Source organism: Patella vulgata, chromosome 2, assembly GCF_932274485.2.
Source record: "Patella vulgata chromosome 2, xgPatVulg1.2, whole genome shotgun sequence".
Classification (NCBI taxonomy): Eukaryota; Metazoa; Mollusca; class Gastropoda; family Patellidae; genus Patella; species Patella vulgata.
In genome coordinates this window covers 35,961,903-35,980,619 of record NC_065880.2, presented here as the reverse complement: position 1 = coordinate 35,980,619, position 18,717 = coordinate 35,961,903, and the positions used below count along the sequence as shown (strand labels likewise).

The following is an 18,717-nucleotide window of genomic DNA, read 5'->3' as shown; positions in this document are numbered from 1 at the left end:
TCCATCAACGAAATTTGAACACTTCAGGCACCAGGCTGAATTTATTCATCAAAATGGTAATGATACGATCCAAGGTCTGTCACATGGATTAATGATAGTGTTTCCACGTTGTGAAGCAACCACTGGCCCAATACTTCGCACCAAATTTGAAAAAAAAACCACCTAAAAAAAATACTCTAACATACGTTAAAAAGGAAAACTGCTAACTAATAATTGCATAATCGATAGGGTTCAACCATTCACTAATGGTCCCAATGCTTCACACCAAATTTGAAAATCAAAACCCTACTGCATTCGCTTTGAATGTGTGAAGCTTTGAATTACAGACTTGCTTGTTAAATTATCTCAATTTAATGTGTGGGCCACGTTTTATTAAAAATGTTATTTTTGCTTAATTTAAGACGATATCTCTTTTAGAATAGAGCTAGACACAGGGTTTATTGTCTTGTGGCCCAAATGCTTCGTGGTAGATTTTAAAACAAAAATCTTGCGCTCTATCATGTTCACAAGGTTTACGGGAAAATAGGAATAACGCCATAATGAAAAGTCAGGTAGCGCTGCAAATCAATAAGGTTCATTCTCTAGTGGCAACAATCCTTCCAAAAATGTAGATTCTCTCTGTTCACAAGGATAAACCCCATGGAACGGCGAAAATAAATAGGGTTCCTCTGCTCATGACACCAATGCTTTAAAATAAATCTACACAGCATCTATGTCTATCTCAACCTTGGATGTTTAATAAATTGAATAAGGAACTAGTATCCTTCAAGAAATCTAATCTACATCATGTTCAGGTGCTTGTTATATCTCCGTGATAGAAAACCTTACATTACTGAAAATCAGCAGAAGTCATCCTTGTTGCGGAACACTGAATATCGAAAATCCATTAAAAACGTAAGTCTCTATCACTTTAACAAGAATTTCAAAGAATGGAGAGTAACTCCGGAACGAAAGATCGCTAAGTGCTAAATATCAATCGAGTTCATGATCTTCACAGAAAATTTACAAAGTAAAGCCTCTGGGATGTTAACAAGTTTTTCGGGGAGAGGGGGTATATTAAGGAACAGAATTCTGAATATCGATAAGGCTCATCTTCTCACCGTCCTATATTGGACAAAAAACTACTGACAAAGGGTGTGACTCTGGAACAGAAGCTTGTGCAATGCTGAAAATCGAAAGACCCCAGTTAAAAACTATAGCCTCTGTTGCGTTAACAAGGTTTTTGGAAAGCAGGGTAATTAACACCAGAACTACGAGGTGTGCCGAAAATCGATAGGAATCGTTCTCTTATTACCCCAATGCGTCACACCAAATTTTTAAAAAAATACAGCAAAAACTCTAGGCTCTCTAGTGCTGTTAAGGTTTTCGGGGAAAGGGGTGGGGGTTGGATCAGGGTAAACTCTGAAATGACAGGCCGTGGAGCACTGAGAATTAGATCTCGAGAATTTTTTATAAAGAGGATGGCAAGCTCGAGATTGTTAACATAGGATGGAAGATTCTCGAGAAAATTATTAGGATTTCGAGAACATTAAATTGAGATCTCGAAAAGTATCACAGGATAACAGGATCTCGAGGCCCTCGAGAAAATGATCTTGAGGCCTTCTACAAAATTTTGCACGACCCCTATACGCTTCCGTAACATTCTGTTGATGACACTATTTTTCTACAGATTACATCTTGCCAGCAAGAAGATATGTTTCTCAGCACTCTGATATTTTTATCTTTTCTGTCTTTTAAAAAATTGACTTTTTTTTATTATTTGTGTAACTTTTATTTTGACACTTAGGTAGTAAAACCACAAACTTTTATTGACATTATACCGGTTGTCAATAACTTGCCAGCTTAAATGACACACAAGAAGAAAAATAGAAGGTAAGGATTACAGATTTGCTTTAGCACAGAGGTAGAACGGTATTTTAATATTGCAGCTCAGTAGGAATGAATAGGAACTGGTTCCTTAGTAAGTAAAGGAATTAAGTAAAGGAACTACCCCAATAAATGAATATTTATTTGGTGGAGTCCAACGGTTTGTAAGATATTGACAAGTCAACTAGAGAAGTGAAAAAAGCTATAGGCCATCCTCCACCAAACACTGTATTTTATTATCCGGCCAGAGGATCTAACCGCAGATGGTCTCATTGCTACAATTTCGTTTCCTTTTTTTTAAACAAGAAAAAACAGTCACCATTTTGCTATTACCAATTTACTTCCGGTTGTCCACAGATGTAAACAAATCAAATTGTGTTTGGACGTGAAGAGATTACGGATTAGTAGATTGTTGACATAATGGACCCCTTAGAAGAATATTGTCTTAGAAATGTTTTTATAAGGTGACCGGGTGTTTGATTTTCATTGTAGAAGATAACGGTAAGCATTAATTCTTTACGTTGCGCCAACAACAAGTAGAAAATAAGTAATGCATACTCGACTCGAGTAGCTCTACTTTTTTTGTTTCATTTTTGTGAAGTAAAGATTCACACTCTACTAGTCACTGACAGTCGCAGTCACTTGTGGCTGATGGTAACAGAAAGTGACAGTTCGGTGTAGAGATTCGAGATCTAAAATCAACATATTTATAATTTCATTCATGTAGATAGAAGGCCTAATTGAGAGAGTTGAAAGGTATTCATTCATTCTACTAGATAGTCCCAGGTTAGAAATCAGGATCGGAATAAGTCTTCATTTTATTTGATAATTGATTTAGTTTATAAGGTTGTAATTGATAATTGTATTGGAATCAACAGGCATAAAAAATATCAAGTTGTTATAAATATAAAAATTGAGCTGCTAGTGATAAAAATTTATTGTTTATCAAATCACGTAAATACCGAATACATGTATTTTTACGTTATTTCATATTTGATTTGATAAACAATAAATTATTATCACCAGCAGCTCAATTTTTATATTTATAACAACTTGATATTTTTTATGCCTGTTGATTCCAATACAATTATCAATTATAACCTTATAAACTAAATCAATTTTATGTGATTAGCTATGAGAATTTGCTACAGTAAAAGCATTGGTCTATCGGATATATTTGTTTTTTTGCGCTGTGAAACTTTTTCCCCCCTTTGAAGTATGTGACTTCTTGGAGATTAAATTTTGAAACACAATGATAGTTAATACTACAATTTTGACTATTGTTGCAAATAATGTCAAATAGCAAATATTTTGATCATGGGAAACTTTGACATCATTTCAAGTAGGTTTTCTTGTAAAATTTGGTCTTGTTAGGAAAATTAACAAATACCGGTAGGTGTAATAGTCACATAGTTACAGTCTGATTGATTCACATTGACGATACCATACCAGGTTTGTAATAGTGTTATATCACCACCCTGACGATGAAACAGAAACAAGGTACATATGTAGTGTTATCATTTCCTAGATGTGATATGGGTAATTTATTACAGTATTACATTCCCCAGCTTAATCATCAACTTCCTCTGGACCTCAACATATCTATACTGTAAGGGAATGTATTAATTGGAAGAGTTTACAAAGTTTAAATGGCAAATAGCCAATGAATCTGGACAAAGCGTATAATAGTGTGTAACAAGCATTGATTTTCATTAGTCTACATAAACAGGAGAAGCTGGCAGGCATATGGCTATTTGTATCATTCAGAAGGCGACTGTCTATATGGTTAGTTTTACAGGACACTTAATACTGGTGGAAAATTTTTAATTGTACATTGTTATACATGTATGTATATCTGTAGTGATGTCTATGAATATGATGCTATATATTAACATTAGGGACCTGGTATCATTCAGATTTGACGAAAAAAAGAAAGAAACTGAACTTACCATCTGGAATCTAATACTTGTATCCAGTTAATAGATTGCCATCAGAAAGTGTAATGCCGTCAAGATTTCATAAAGAAACGGCCAGTTTGTGCTACCGTGTAGTTTAAAAAACACTGTTTAGTTTTGACATAGGTCGTCTAGTTTATGAAACTAAATGGCCATAAACTAGATGACCAATATCAAAACTAAACTAAATGATCATAAACTAGATGACCAATGTCAAAACTAAACAGTATTTCTTAAACTGGGCGTTTTTTGATGAATCTTGATGGCATTTAACACTTTCTGGACGACAATCTATTAACCGGATACGTGTATTAGATTCTAGATGGTAAGCTCAGTTTCTTTCCTTTGTTCATCAAATCTGAATGATACCCGGTGCCTAGTGATAAGATTTCATGGCTGTTTCCATTTTCATTTATAAAGGGCCAGGAAGTCCAGGAATTATATTACTGGTGTATTTAGATTGTTTAGTTTAAACTTTGTTACTATTTCTAACCCTGGACTATCTTTTTAAATTATGGATGTTTTTATCTTTTAGAACAGTAAGCTGGTATCAGGATTTTATTTTAAGATTAATTTCTCCAGGTGTAAAATCAGTGATAAAATGGAATTTGATTCAGTTCAACAATGGTTGTTTGATTTAGAAGACAGAACAGAAACAGAATGTATGAGTGTTCTACAAGGAAAGCCTTTACATACTGATGGAAGAAACAATTTTAAAACAACACAGTCTATTAACTGGAAAGGTAAGATTGTATATTTATTTTGTGATCTATATTTGGTACAGTTCCTTATTGGTAATTGTTGAGTGAGTTTATTTAGTTTTAAACCAGATTTTCTTCTCAGTCTTTTTAAAGGTCAAACACTGTTGTTGCTTGTTGTTTTTAAATTTAAAAAAATTGTACCTGTACAAGAAATAATGTCATCTTGTTTATTGCAAATGTCAGCGGGTCAGTTTATTCAATATGTTAGCTTTACATGTTTTAAGCGGATTTTCAGTAAACTTGTCACACTGTTCTAGAGACACAGTCTGAATTTATAAAATAAGAGTAGCCCCAGACAATATTTACATTTTCTTAATTCATCATAATGATAAAATGAATGTTTAATGGAAGAGAATTTGTGTGATTACAGATAATTTTAAATCTGTTAATTTGAAATTAAATCCATGGATAAAACATTATTTATTTGTAATAGTATTTTGGATTAGTCTGCTATGTACTGATAAAGATACACTACTGATGTAATGTTAAACTATAAAGTCATTACTTAGATTTATTGAAGCCAATAATTCAATTAAATGCTTACTCTTAAGTTAATGGGATTAATGGATAGTTTTAAATTTGTTAATTTATAAACCAAATCCCTGTACTAAATAGATAAAGCATTATTTCTAGATGGTGATTTATTTGTAATATGATATAGATTAACCAGTGATGTAAGATTACAATATAAAGTCATTAACTACTAAAGTTAATCAATTCATTGCTTACTCATATGTTAATGGGATTAATGGATTATCGATGAATTATCTCAGAATTAACAGTTATTTTAAGGCTGCTATTTATTGACATGAACCTCTCTTTCTAACATACTACATGTACGTAAGACAAAGGATTATTTATATGAAATGGCTACTTATTATTGGCAGAGGAATTTTGATTTTTTGCTGTAGTTATTATTTATAAATTCAGCTCCCATTTATCAAATTAATGAAAAGAAATTTAAACAAAATATAATCAGCCATTTGCAGCACAATGAAATGTAATGTACTTATCTCATCTTCTGATTTTAGAATAAAAATCACTTTTAAAAATTTAACCTGTCACAATTTCAAAGATCCAATATCTTATTACCTTTTATTTGTCTGCAAGTTGAAATTCTAGACAATGAAATTTAAGTAAACTTATCCTTATTTTAGTGTAAAATTTTATGAATAAGTTTCCTATGTTCATTAAAATTGTTGAAATAAATTTTAAGATCTTATTTCATTCTGATTGTACCCATATTACACATTCAATTAATTCAAATTCTTTCAAAATAGTCAAAATACGAAATCATGAATATTTTATGAATTATAGAATTCATCTAATTGTTAAACATTTACGTGTACATGATAATAATTTAGGTCAAAGACAAATATTATTTGTTTATTTGTAGGAGGAATAGATGATATATCAAAGCAAGCTGTTTCAATAACACAACAATTTGATTTATTATTCAAGTAAGTTTCTTTTAAATTCAAACTTAGTGCTATTTTAGTGTCCTTTATAATTTATAAAATGTAACTGAAAAAGTTAAAAAATGCACCAAAATACAAACAGTGTGTCCGATGACTATACCATATTATAATTTTAATTTCCAACTTTGAAATAAAATGAGTGTCCTACTTTTCTGCAACAACCGGGCTATGGAAGACATGTATATGCCATGCAGTGTGCCATGATGGACATTTTGCCATCTCTTCATCGAATTCCATCAGCCAAGGGCTCATTTACATGAATGCCAATGTTAATATGGTTGGACCCCTTTTTTTGTAACAATCTGAGGGACTAGATTTTTTTTTCCTTGGCAGACCCTCCATCCTACACAGCTGACAAACGGAAAGCAGTTTGGAAATTCCTAATGAACCTACTCACCCAATACTGGGATCAAACCTGGAACGTCCTGGTTATTGCGCCCGTGTCATACCCACTGAGCCACTGTGGCTCCTTCTCCATGTAAGGTTTTTATTCAATAGTCTTTCAAAGTCTTGGTATAGTTTCTTTCAGACATCATTTTCTTTGAATAATGATAAGTCAGTTTTTCCATAACCCCTTTTCTAATAACCAACCTACATAATTTTGTGACTATTTTAAGGTGTTCAGATGATGAAAGATGGGAGGAGCTTCATCAGTTATCAGGTCATGTGACTTGTCAAATAAGAACATTGATTCAATCTTCTCATCAAGCTATTCCACAATCAACACTTTCTATTCTTCAGGTATATATTATATTTATATGTATTAGAAAATATAAAATCTGATAGAGATAATGTTAGGATACTGAATAACTACAAATCATGAGGTGTCCTGGCTTTTATAAGAATATTTGACCCTTTTAGTGTCTATTTTAAGGTACTGTGATGACATCTTGCTAGATCACGGTAATTTCCATATTGGTTTTTGCCGTCACTACTTAATAGTGTAGTCATTCTTTGACACTTGGTTAAAGCCAGGGAATCTTGGCTCTACCTTTTTAGGAGACTGTTTATGAAAGTAACTGGTGCATGATTTGCATTTTTTGGGAAAATATTAAATTTCTCACTGTTTAATCCATGCTAGTACTCAGCAGATTGATTATTTAACGGTTAATTGAGGAAACAAGATCAAAATAACAATGCTAGATATTTTCCCGTCTCAGATAACATAAAGATGGCGTTGGGTTTGTTTACATAGGAAACAGCATAGATCGATAGAATTTCAGTTCATTTTTGACCCATGATTACAGAATCAACTTTTACAATATTATAGTTTTCAAGGGATTTCTTATATCACTCAAATCATTTAAGAAACATATTCAACTTACTTTGAACATTGATTTTTTATTGTAGCAGCAAGAACAAGTGATAGGAGAATGTGCTAAACTAGCGCAAAAAGTTGAAAGGTCAGTATATTAGGGAGTATTGTTGCATTAACTTAAGGTCAGTCCGGTTTTAACCTGGAAACAGTTGTTTGAATTTGGCACAGAGAAATATTGGAAGAAGTTAAGCAATGCTATTTCCTGCCGATAAGGTTTTAACTCAACAAACATTGGTCTTTCTCAATCTGCCAAATACCATCCAAATAGTTTGTTTTGGCTGCACATTATTTTGACTGTTCAAACTCGTGGAATTATAATTCTTTGTTATCTGTTTGAGATTTATATTATTTATAATAAGATTTTTAGTTTCAATTATTAAATATATTTACAAAAGATCTAGCAACTTTGTTAGAATTCCCATCATGTAAAAGTTATACATGTAAATATTTGTTATGTAAATGTACAGGTGTATGAAATTTTAAACCAGATTAAAATAACTAGCTTCGACTTTTAAAGATACAATAAAAGGGAGAGAGAGAGAAATGGGGTTAAACATGCACTCGACACAAACTAGGTCATTTCAGGACTAATGTATGGTTCAATTTTATTTCAATAATTAGCTTGCGCATCGGGGTCTTTAGCAGTGGGAGGAAACTGGAGGATCCGGTGGAAAAGCAACAAGGTTGGACAGGTGACCCTACTCCTTGTCACATACAATCAGAGAATCGAAACCATGTCACTTGACTCAATGAAAGACCTTCTGATCTAATGTGCATGCTTTTAACCATTCATTCCCCCCCCCCCCCCCCCACACACACACACCCAGATACAACAAACTGCTTGGGTTGTAAATATTTTAAATATCAAATATGGATATTCGTTTTTTTAAAGCCCTAATCTAATATTCCAGACTATTCCATCAATCCTGACATAAGTTATGACCATTGCCTTTTATATTTCATGCCTCCATTTTAATTATCTTATAATTGTCTGTCAAATACATTGTTTAAATGTTTGTTTATTTAATTAGTTTTATCGATTTCTTTGCAGTTTTAATTCTAGATTATGTAAGATGCCTTTAATAAATCAGATGACATGCTTAGAACAGTCTTTTACACATCTTATACACCTCATTATCACTCATTTAATAAAGGTAATTATACATTAAACAAGTTGATAATACCAAGCCATTTATAAATCATAACAGGTGAAGTTAAACTTTGATAGAAAATGGTTCAAATATTCCACTGCATTTGGCATTTTCATGTGCAAGGAAGAGAATGGCAGCAAATGGTTGATGGTACAGAGTACAGACACAAAGTCATTTCAATCTTCCGTTCGACAGGAAGTAAAGAGCAAACTGTATCTCTTGAAAGCCAATATTTGATTGGTTGATTGTAAACAGCTTATTGTGTACTAGCCAATCCAAAGTCTTGTATGAAATGCTATGCTGCATGAAAGCACATAGATTGATGAAGTAGTAGTAAACAAAATACATGTACAACAAAGATATAAATAGAATAATTTTATCGGTTATCTAAATACAAACTAATCATTCTGATACCATGAACGTTTCTGCATGTAAATTGTGCAGCGTTGTCAATATTTATGTTTATTTTGCCACAATTGCGTGAAAACACAGATTTTTGCGTGACTGTGATCGACCTCTGCCAATATTTAGTATTATTTATTTATATTAAAAGGTAACAGTGTTTAAAATTATCTGTTTATGTTGACATATACCAGTATTTTATGTTATCTGTTTATGTTGACATATACCAGTATTTTATATTATCTGTTTATGTTGACATATACCAGTATTTTATATTATCTGTTTATGTTGACATATACCAGTATTTTATGTTATCTGTTTATGTTGACATACACCAGTATTTAGTATTAACTGCTTATATTTACAAATACCGGTATTTAATATTAACTGCTTATATTTACATATACCGGTATCCAGTATTTAATAAACTGATTATATTTACATAAATTTATAATTATCAGTTTATGTTTATATAGGCCAGTATTTCGTATTATTGACGTTAAACCACATTTTATTTCATTTCGTATTATCTGTTTATTGAAAATTGTTTGTTATTTTCAGTTAATGGTAAAAGATCTACAAGTAGAAAGAAATAGTGCAATAAATTTACAGAATTCTATGAGTAGTATTATTAGTTTATCATTGGAAGGCGAAAACTGGTGTCAGTTAATATCTCATGTAAGTCTATATATTTATTATTATTGTTTGAAAAATTCTCATCAATTATTAAATTACTTTTGAATGGAAATGTCTACATTATTTCATATTCTAGATAGAAGTAGTTTTGTAATATTTGCTTCAAGTATATCAAGTTTTAGAAAAAAATCTTGGTTTTTCATCCAAATGCTTCCCTGTATTCTTTATCTTGTTAACCCTGTATACATTAATCCCAACTTACCAACCAATTATATATAATTATTACATATTTATGTTACAGGCCGGTGGTGTAAAGTCATTACTCAATGTATGTGTATGTGAATCTGTCAAGTTTGCTCATGTCCAATCGTTACGAGCACTATCATCAATTTGTTGTTTACCAGAAATTATAGCTGAATTAGAAAAGGTAAGGTTAAACAATATCCTTATTTAAAATAACTTAACTCAAACTATTCATGATTAAATATATTTGTTTATGTATATTTTATATTGTATATTTACACGTAGGTGGTTTATGTATATTATATATTGTACATGTATATTTACAGGAAGGTGGTTTATGTGTATTATATATTGTATATTTACAGGAAGGTGGTTTATGTATATTATATATTGTATATTTACAGGAAGGTGGTTTATGTATATTACATATTGTTTATTTACAGGAAGTTGGTTTATATATATTATATATTGTATATTTACAGGAAGGTGGTTTATGTGTATTATTAGATATATTATGTGATGATTTACAACCAGAATGTGTGAAAGGTGAAGCAGCAGGAGTATTGGCTCAGATTACCTCCCCTGCTATAGAACATAATCATTTTATAGGTGGATTAATGGATAATCTACAAGATTTAGTTAATTCCCTGATGGGTGAGTAGGCTATACATGTTTTAATATTAATCTTATAAATAAGTCATTGTATAAGATATTTTTGTATGTATAATGTAAACAACTCTTTTTGTTTACATACATGCTCTTCAGTAATTGTGAATTTTCAAATGTTTTATCCTTGTCAGTAGTTAGGGAGCCGCAGTATTTGGCTTGTTAACCTGGTTGTCCCTGGTTCATTCCCGGTGTTGGCCGAGAAAGTTCATCAGAACTTTCTGGTATGGTTTTCCATGTCGATGGTGCAGGACGGAAGACATGGCAAAGAGCAGTGTCTAGTCGTTTGGATGGGATACAAAATGAGGTCCCCTATACTCAAAGGACCCTTGACAGTTTGAATTAGAAATAAGAGTAGGCTATAGTGTTGCTAACGGGGCAAGATTTACTTCATAGCACACTGTCTTCATTGTCCAAGATGGAGCAGAAAAATAGGATGTTAAACCCCATTTCGTTTCATTAGTAAATTCTGAGCATGATAATATGAATTTCACTGATTTAGATCACTCTATAGATTTTTGAATATCTATTTATTTTCAGTTGTTGCCTACAATCTAAATTTTAGGCTTGTAATATGAATATTTCAGGATTATGTTGTCAAACAGAAAGTCAAGAAATATTTCTGTTATCAACTGCTGCTGTGGCTAATTTAACCTTTATAGATTCTATGGCTTGTGAATATTTAGCTGGTATATGTGCTCCTGATATATTAGTATCATCTACCTCAACGTATAAATCACAATCATTATTCTCTAAAGATCAGGTCAGTTATTGTTTATCTTATTTTATATATAAAACATTCATTTTTTAACAAAGGATTTCTTGTCAACTAATGTACCACTATAAACTACCTATCTCAACACTGTAAACTACACATCAACTCATTTACCACTGTAAACTACACATCAACTCATTTACCACTGTAAACTACACATCAACTCATTTACCACTGTAAACTACACATTAACTCATTTTCCACTGTAAATTACATTAACTCATTTTCCACTGTAAATTACATTAACTCATTTTCCATTGTAAACTACACACTGGATTAATGTGATCAAATTAAAAAAAACGATACCATAATTCTATATAAAGGAAATTTATGTTTGACTACTGACATGCATAAATCCAGTGGGTAGGGAGCTTTGATTATTGCAGAGATTCTCAGAAAAAATGGCAATGTCACTGTCAGTCTTAAAATAACGTGTAATATTTAGATGAAATATTCATCAACATTTTATTTCTATTTCTGAAGATCAAAGGGAAATAACTTCTGTAATACAGACGTCCAACCATGCTAAAGTATAATCTGTTAAAATGTTAAGAATCATTTCAGTTTCCAAGTGTTCCATATTCCAATCTTTTAAGGAAACACTGATAGTGGAGCACAGAGTTAATGTATATTTATTTATTTACAGATAGCAACTATATTAGCTAATATGGCTGCATGTGATGATTTTCATCTTTCTATTACACGACCTGGTGGAATAAATCTTCTTATAGATTTCTTACATATATCACCATCTTTATACGACACAGAGACAGAAATAGCCGCCTGTGAACGTGTTTTACAGAAGGCAGCTATAGCGTTAACCAGATTATGTCGTGAAGAAAAAAATGCACAAGAGATACTGAGATTAAAAGGTAAATTTTATACACTCCTTTTATCCAAGCATTTAAAATATGGAAATATATCCTTGAACTAAAAATGGCTGTGTGATTTGACACTGTATATGTGATTTACTGCTCAGGGGTCCTATTCAGAAAACTTGGAAGAGAAATAATTTAAGAATGCTGATGATGCATTGGCTGAACACTAATACCATTGTGCAGATTTCAGCTCTTGACCAATGGGAAATCTAAATTCTTAAAATAGTTATGTTAATAGTTTAATATATAGTTGAATGTTGTTATTTCTATTACAGGTGTACCTAGATTAGTTGAATTATGTCGTAATGCTGAGGAACGTTGTCATAGTGATGCTGTTTTAGTGGCCAGTCTGGTATGTATTTGTACTCATCTCGCTTTAATATGCAGGATTGTTTCAAGCCCTGTTGTCACTTGTCAGAGACTGACCAGGAAAGTGTGTCTTGGTGTTCGTATTAGACGAAACACTCATCTCCAAAGGTAGACAGAAAGGCGACTGTCCTGGCAAAATTCTGACTTTTACATCGCAAACATACCTATTAAAATGAAAAATGCCATAAGTTAGTCTCAAATTATTGTTTCCCCCATTCAATTCCAGTCCTCTTTTGTATTAAAACATTGTTGTTTATTTGATATTGTTTATTCAATTATTGTAGGCTGCTTTACGTAAAGTATGTATGACATGTGGGAACGATAGTATGGCTACATTAGATGTTAAACAATTAATAACACCCAAATTGATGGACTCATTCGTAATGTGTTCACATAGTGATGAAAACTTTGTGTGATGTGCTTTCATAGTGATGGAAATATTTTTGGGGTTTAATGTCCTCAGATTGTGAGAGCTGTGTGATGTGATTAAAATTTGACAAAAACTTGTGATGTTCTCAGATAGTGATGAAAAACTTTGTGATGTGCTAAGTGTCCTGGGTGGGATGCAATGTTTTTGTAGTGATGAAAACTTTTAGTGTGCTCTGACTAATTAAACCAACAGGAAGAAATGAATGTTCTGATTATCAGGCACTCCGAGTTACCAGAGAATAGTAGCTGTTGTTATTACAGTTGAACCAGAAATATATTAAATTGTACTATGATAATCTGTAATCTACTGTAGTATATTAATTGATGCCTTCCGTGTGATAAACGTCTATTGTCCATGTTTTTTTTTTTACGAACATAAAATATATGCTCAAGTGCTATTTATTAAGCTCAAAGTATACACAATGTAATAATGTTTAAAGCTTTATTTTATATAGTTTTGTATTTTATTGTATATTATACAACTGACATATTTTATTTTAATGCTTGAATTTATTCCAATCTTCTGTGAAAATTTTTCTCACAACATTTAAACGTTGGAATATTTTAATCTGTAAATACACAGGATCCTTTATGTACACTGCTGATTGTATTTTGGAAAAGTGTGAAATAATTCGATTGGTTCTGCTTGACTCACACCTAGATTTGAACCTAATACTGACTTGTGTGATTTGAGTCTATTAACTGCTTTTTGAATTGATGAAACACTAAGTATGTTTTCTTTAAGCTGTCTTGAATTATATGTCAATGATCAGCTGTTATAACTTATATATACAGGCACTTGCAAAATGGAAAATCTCTTTCAAAGGTCCATTACCATATTCTTATAAGGGAGATAATTAAATTCAGGGGTAAATAACTTGTCTGAATCTTTATACTTGGTCAGTATGTAAATAGTATTTAAAAGAGATTTTCCATTTCAAAAGGCATGATATTTTTATACTTGAGATTTTAATTGCTGCAATATTTATTCAGGGCATATAAACTGATATTGTTTACAAGAGATTGATCTTGATATGATATTTATTTTTAGATTTTATTTATTATTTATTGTATTTATTTGTTGTGTATTATTGTATGTTGTATAAATAAATTATTTATTATATAAAGTTATATTTCATTGTATTATAATAATATTATATTTCTCAACAAAGTCGTGGTTGGTGAAAGGAAAATTTTTAATAAGAGTGCAAGAAAGTTATGTGTTGTCCCACACCAGGGGACTATTAAAATGGGTTTGTATGTCACACTTTTGGAACAAAATTATTCTGCTTCTAACTGAGCCAGAATGTTCAAACATGGTATACATATTTATTAGGCGATTTTCTGCTTAGGCTAAGCAGAGATCAGCTATTTGATTTGTCGATGCTTTGGGACACATTAACTTCAATTCTAATTGAGGTATAATGTTCAAGCTTGGTGTAGATGTTCATTAGGTGAATGTCTTGTTGACCGAGTTCGATGGTTAGCATTTTCTTCTTAAGCTACGCAACTTTAAGCAATTTGATTGTTGATGCCTTGGAACACAATAACTCTGATTCTAATACATTATTACATACATATCTAAGTTTGATAGTGAGCATTTTCGGCTTCCTTGATGCTCTTTACAAGAGATAAGTGCAAGTTTTAATAAGGAGCACCTTTTTACACGCCCACATTATGTCATCGGCCCTGTCCGTCCGGACGTCCACAATTTCTTTGTGGACACTCTACAGGTCAAACGAAGCTTGAAATATAGGTTTATCTTCAAAAGATCTCGGTTCCTTTCGATATTGGCATGTATCGGATCGAAACTTCATGGATTATGGCCCCTGATTGTATGGCAAATCACTTTTTAGCTTTATGAACCTCTATAGGTCAAAATTTGTATCTGATTTAAAAAAAAAGTTTAAATATATCACCGTAAACACCCGAATGATGGTTAAGTTCGAAAATGGCTGCTAGTTGTATGGAAGTAGTGTAAAATTATGTAATACCAAGGTTGTGGACTCTTTGGAGGTCATATTTTTTTATCTGATCTTGATGAAACTTAAAATATATAGAGGATATTTGTTGTTTTAGAGTGAATAAGCAAGAAAACGTTTATATTTTCACTCATGCTACGCATTCGTGAAAATATAAGTTTTCTTGCTTCTCGATGAAATAAAATATGTTATTCACGACAAAACGACAAATGTTCTATTTATTTTATGATTTTACAATCATTTTAGGTAAAAACAACTAGCCAGTGGAATAACACTTTTATTTCACTGATAAAACGCGGTATTCCACTACTCATCATAAAATAAATGTTTATATCCAAAATATCTCGATCCTTTCTATTCGATATTCATGCATATCGGATCCTAATTTCCTAGCCCCTATCAGGTTCACCAGTTTCTCGGAAAGGGCAGCATAAGAAGAATATCGATAGGGCCTTTCCTCTTATGACTACAATGCTTCACACCAAATTTGAAAACAATCCCTTAATAACTGTAGCCTCTATCGAGTTCACTTGTGACGGACGGACTGACGGACATGGTGAAGATATATAATACCTCAAACTGAATGTTGGGGTATAAAAATGTAGTTAATGAGCCTGTATAAGAAAGTGTTAGGAAGCTGCCATTATGAATCACTATAAAATGTGATGATGGCACCAGTCAAAACAAAGAAATTGGAACTATATCTAATTTACCGAATAAAGATCACAGACAATCCTACTGACTGAGTACAAAAAAGTTAAAATAATATTATTACTGCTGAGAACAATTGTAAAGTCAATAGATTTGTCTTAGTTGGTATTTTCCGTTTCTTTGATTTAGTTTGGGAGAAATGCTATCTTTGCCATTTCTCCTTTAATATCAATTCCAAACCAATCATGACGGAATAAGAATAGCATTAACTATTACTAGTTTTAGATTAACTGTACACAGTTGTAATGGATCTATAAAGATGAGCGGGCGAGGCGCTAAATTTTTATTAAAATTACCATTGTTCCCTTCGATTGAAAACACATTGAGAACGCTTCTCTCTCAATTAGTTGGGGCTACTAGACCAAACCCTACGTAATAATAACGCCTTACACGTGTAATATATTGCAACACACTCCCGATAATTAACAGATCACCCTTTCAAAAAAGGGGTTTGCATCATAAGACAAAGTCGCTTAGATATAAACGACTACAAATGTAATAAAAACGCACGCGTCTCGTTATACATTCACTATCGACATTGTCATGGGAATCTGGTGGCCGGGGGGGGGGGGGCAATTTTCACATTAACAATTAAAAAATAAATAGGATTTACTTTTTGTAATATATTCTATATTCTCAATTAATTGTTCAATAACCACCCGAGCATTTGTAGATGTCACGAAGATTGTTTTGATGCTGCATATTCACCATAAGCGCCGTTTGTCAAGAAATTATTTTCATAATTATAAACCAGCGTTGCCAGGCAAGATACGCACGCAAGAGATGGACAGAGAACAAGCTAGGAAAAAAGTGATTTTTGTACAATCAGGGGCCATAATCAGGGAAGTTTTGGTCCGATATGCACGAACATCGAAAAAGGAACCGAGATCTTTTGGATATAAACATTTATTTTAAGTTTCACCAAGATCGGATAAAAATGTGACTTCTAGAGGGTCCACAACCTTGGTATTACATACTTTTAACTCTTTGCGTACAAGTAGCAGCCATTTTGTCAAGCAGTTTCGGTCCGATTTTCACGAGATTCGAACTAAACCATCGTTACTGTGTAACGGTGATATATTTAAACTTACATTATGCAAGAACGAAATCTGCAGGTCTTTCTTTAGGCCTGAAATGTTAGACATTAATTAACTTATCCAGACCACATTCAACTCTCGATGTCACCGCTAACCTGCGATATTTACTGGACTAGATTCCGATCTGCTGCCCAACGCTCATTGATGATTAAACCAAAAACTGAATAATCGAGACTATGATTTTTATCGTACCGACTTTAGTAATGATGATCGAGGCTAGGCATAAAATTTAATCAATTTTCATGTGGACGTAGATTGTCGTCGCCCCTGCCCGTCCGCCCGGACGTCCGTCCTTCCGTCCACAATTTATGGACACTCTACAGGTCACAATTTTTATTCGATTTTGAGGAAACTTAAAATATAGATCTATCTCCCAAAGATCTCGGTTCCTTTCGATATTGGCATATATCGGACAATAACATCATGGATTATGGCCTCTGATTGTACGAAATATCACGTTTTTAGCTTGTAGACACTCTAGAGGTCACAATTTTCATCTGATTTTGGTGAAACTCGAAATGCATGTTTATAACCCACAGATCTTGGTTCCTTTCGATATTTGCGCATATCGGATCGTAACTCCCTGAATTATGACCCCCGATTGTACGAAAAATTGCGTTTTTAGATTGTGGTCCCTCTAGAGGTCACAATTATTATCCAATTTAAAAAAAACACCGTTTGAATATATCACCGTTACACTGTGATAACGCTTGAGTTTGAATTTCGGGAAAATCGGACCAGAACTACCGGACAAAATGGCCGCACCTCGTACTCAAATAGTGTAATATGGTATATCAAGGTTGTTGACCCTCTAGCTAGAGACCACAATTTTGATCCAATTTTGCTGAAACTTGAAACAGGTTTATAACCCAAAGATCTTGGTTCCTTTTGATATTCGCGCATATCAGATCTTAACTTCCTGAGTTCTGGCCCTTGATTGTACGAAAAATCACGTTTTTAACTTGTGGTCCCTCTAGAGATCACAATTTTTATCCGATCGAAAAAAAAACAACGTTTGAATATTTCACTGTTACACCTTAATGACGGCTAAGCTCGAATTTCGTGAGAATCGAACCAAAACTGTCGGACAAAATAGCCGCTTCTCGTACGCAAATAACGTAAATGTATGGTATATCGAGGTTGTGGACCCTCTAGAGGTCACAATTTTGATCCGATTTTGATGAAACTTGTACGAACAATAGCTTTTTGTTTAGCTTGTTCTCTATCTATCTCTTGCAAAATTTGGGCGTATCCTGTCTGGCATCCGCTGGTTAACTATTATAGTAAGAACTGCCAGCTATTTATCTCCCATAATGTATATTTAAACAGTTTTTTAAATCAGATAAAAATTGTGACCTCTAGTAGAGGTTTGACAAGGGGCCATAATCCAGGAAGCTACGTTTCGATATGCGCTATTATCGACAGGAACCAAGATCTTTGTGACATAAACATATATTTCAAGTTTCATCAAAATCGAATAAAAATTATGACTTCTAGAGGGTCCACAATCTTGATATTACCCATACTATTAGACTATTTGCGTACAAGGAGCGGTCATTTTGTCCGGCAGTTTCGGTTGGATTTTTACGAAATTCGAACTCAGCCTTCACTGAGGTGTAACGGTGATATATTTATGGTTTTTAAAATTGGATACAAATTGTGACTTCTAGAACATGATTTTTCGTACAATCAGGGGCATAATTCAGGAATTTACGTTCCGATATGCGTGATTATCGCAAGGAACCGAGATCTTTGTGCTATAAACATAAATTTAAAGTTTCATCAAAATCGGATCAAAATATTGTGACCTCATATCCACAACCTTAATATACCATACTTTTCCACTATTTGCGTTTGAGGAGCGGCCATTTTGTCCGGCAGTTTCGGTGTGATTTTCACGAAATGTGAACTCAATCATCATTATAGTCACGGTGATATATTTAAACGTTTTTTTTTTAAAATCGGATAGAAATTGTGGCCTCTTCTAGTGGCACCACAAT

At 32.8% G+C, this 18,717-nt stretch overlaps 1 protein-coding gene across 9 annotated transcripts; it reads left to right on the top strand.

Moving 5' to 3' along the window:
• The first annotated feature begins 1,816 nt into the window (after positions 1–1,816).
• On the top strand, positions 1,817–14,004 carry LOC126811352 (protein inscuteable homolog). Of its 9 annotated transcripts, none has more exons than XM_050536892.2 (13): positions 1,817–1,872; positions 4,404–4,564; positions 5,979–6,042; positions 6,678–6,801; positions 7,411–7,463; positions 8,430–8,532; positions 9,493–9,609; positions 9,869–9,994; positions 10,293–10,464; positions 11,064–11,239; positions 11,898–12,123; positions 12,405–12,481; positions 12,783–14,003. In XM_050536892.2, the coding sequence occupies exons 1-13, from the start codon at positions 1,847–1,849 to the stop codon at positions 12,912–12,914; spliced, it is 1,557 nt and encodes a 518-aa protein (XP_050392849.1). In that variant the 5' UTR covers positions 1,817–1,846; the 3' UTR covers positions 12,915–14,003. The 9 variants fall into 9 exon arrangements, with proteins under 9 accessions (XP_050392849.1, XP_050392853.1, XP_050392852.1 ...); XM_050536896.2 differs by lacking the exon at positions 1,817–1,872 and adding an exon at positions 1,962–2,367; XM_050536895.2 differs by lacking the exon at positions 1,817–1,872 and adding an exon at positions 1,963–2,367 and having other exon boundaries at positions 4,357–4,564.
• The last annotated feature ends 4,713 nt before the right edge of the window (positions 14,005–18,717 follow it).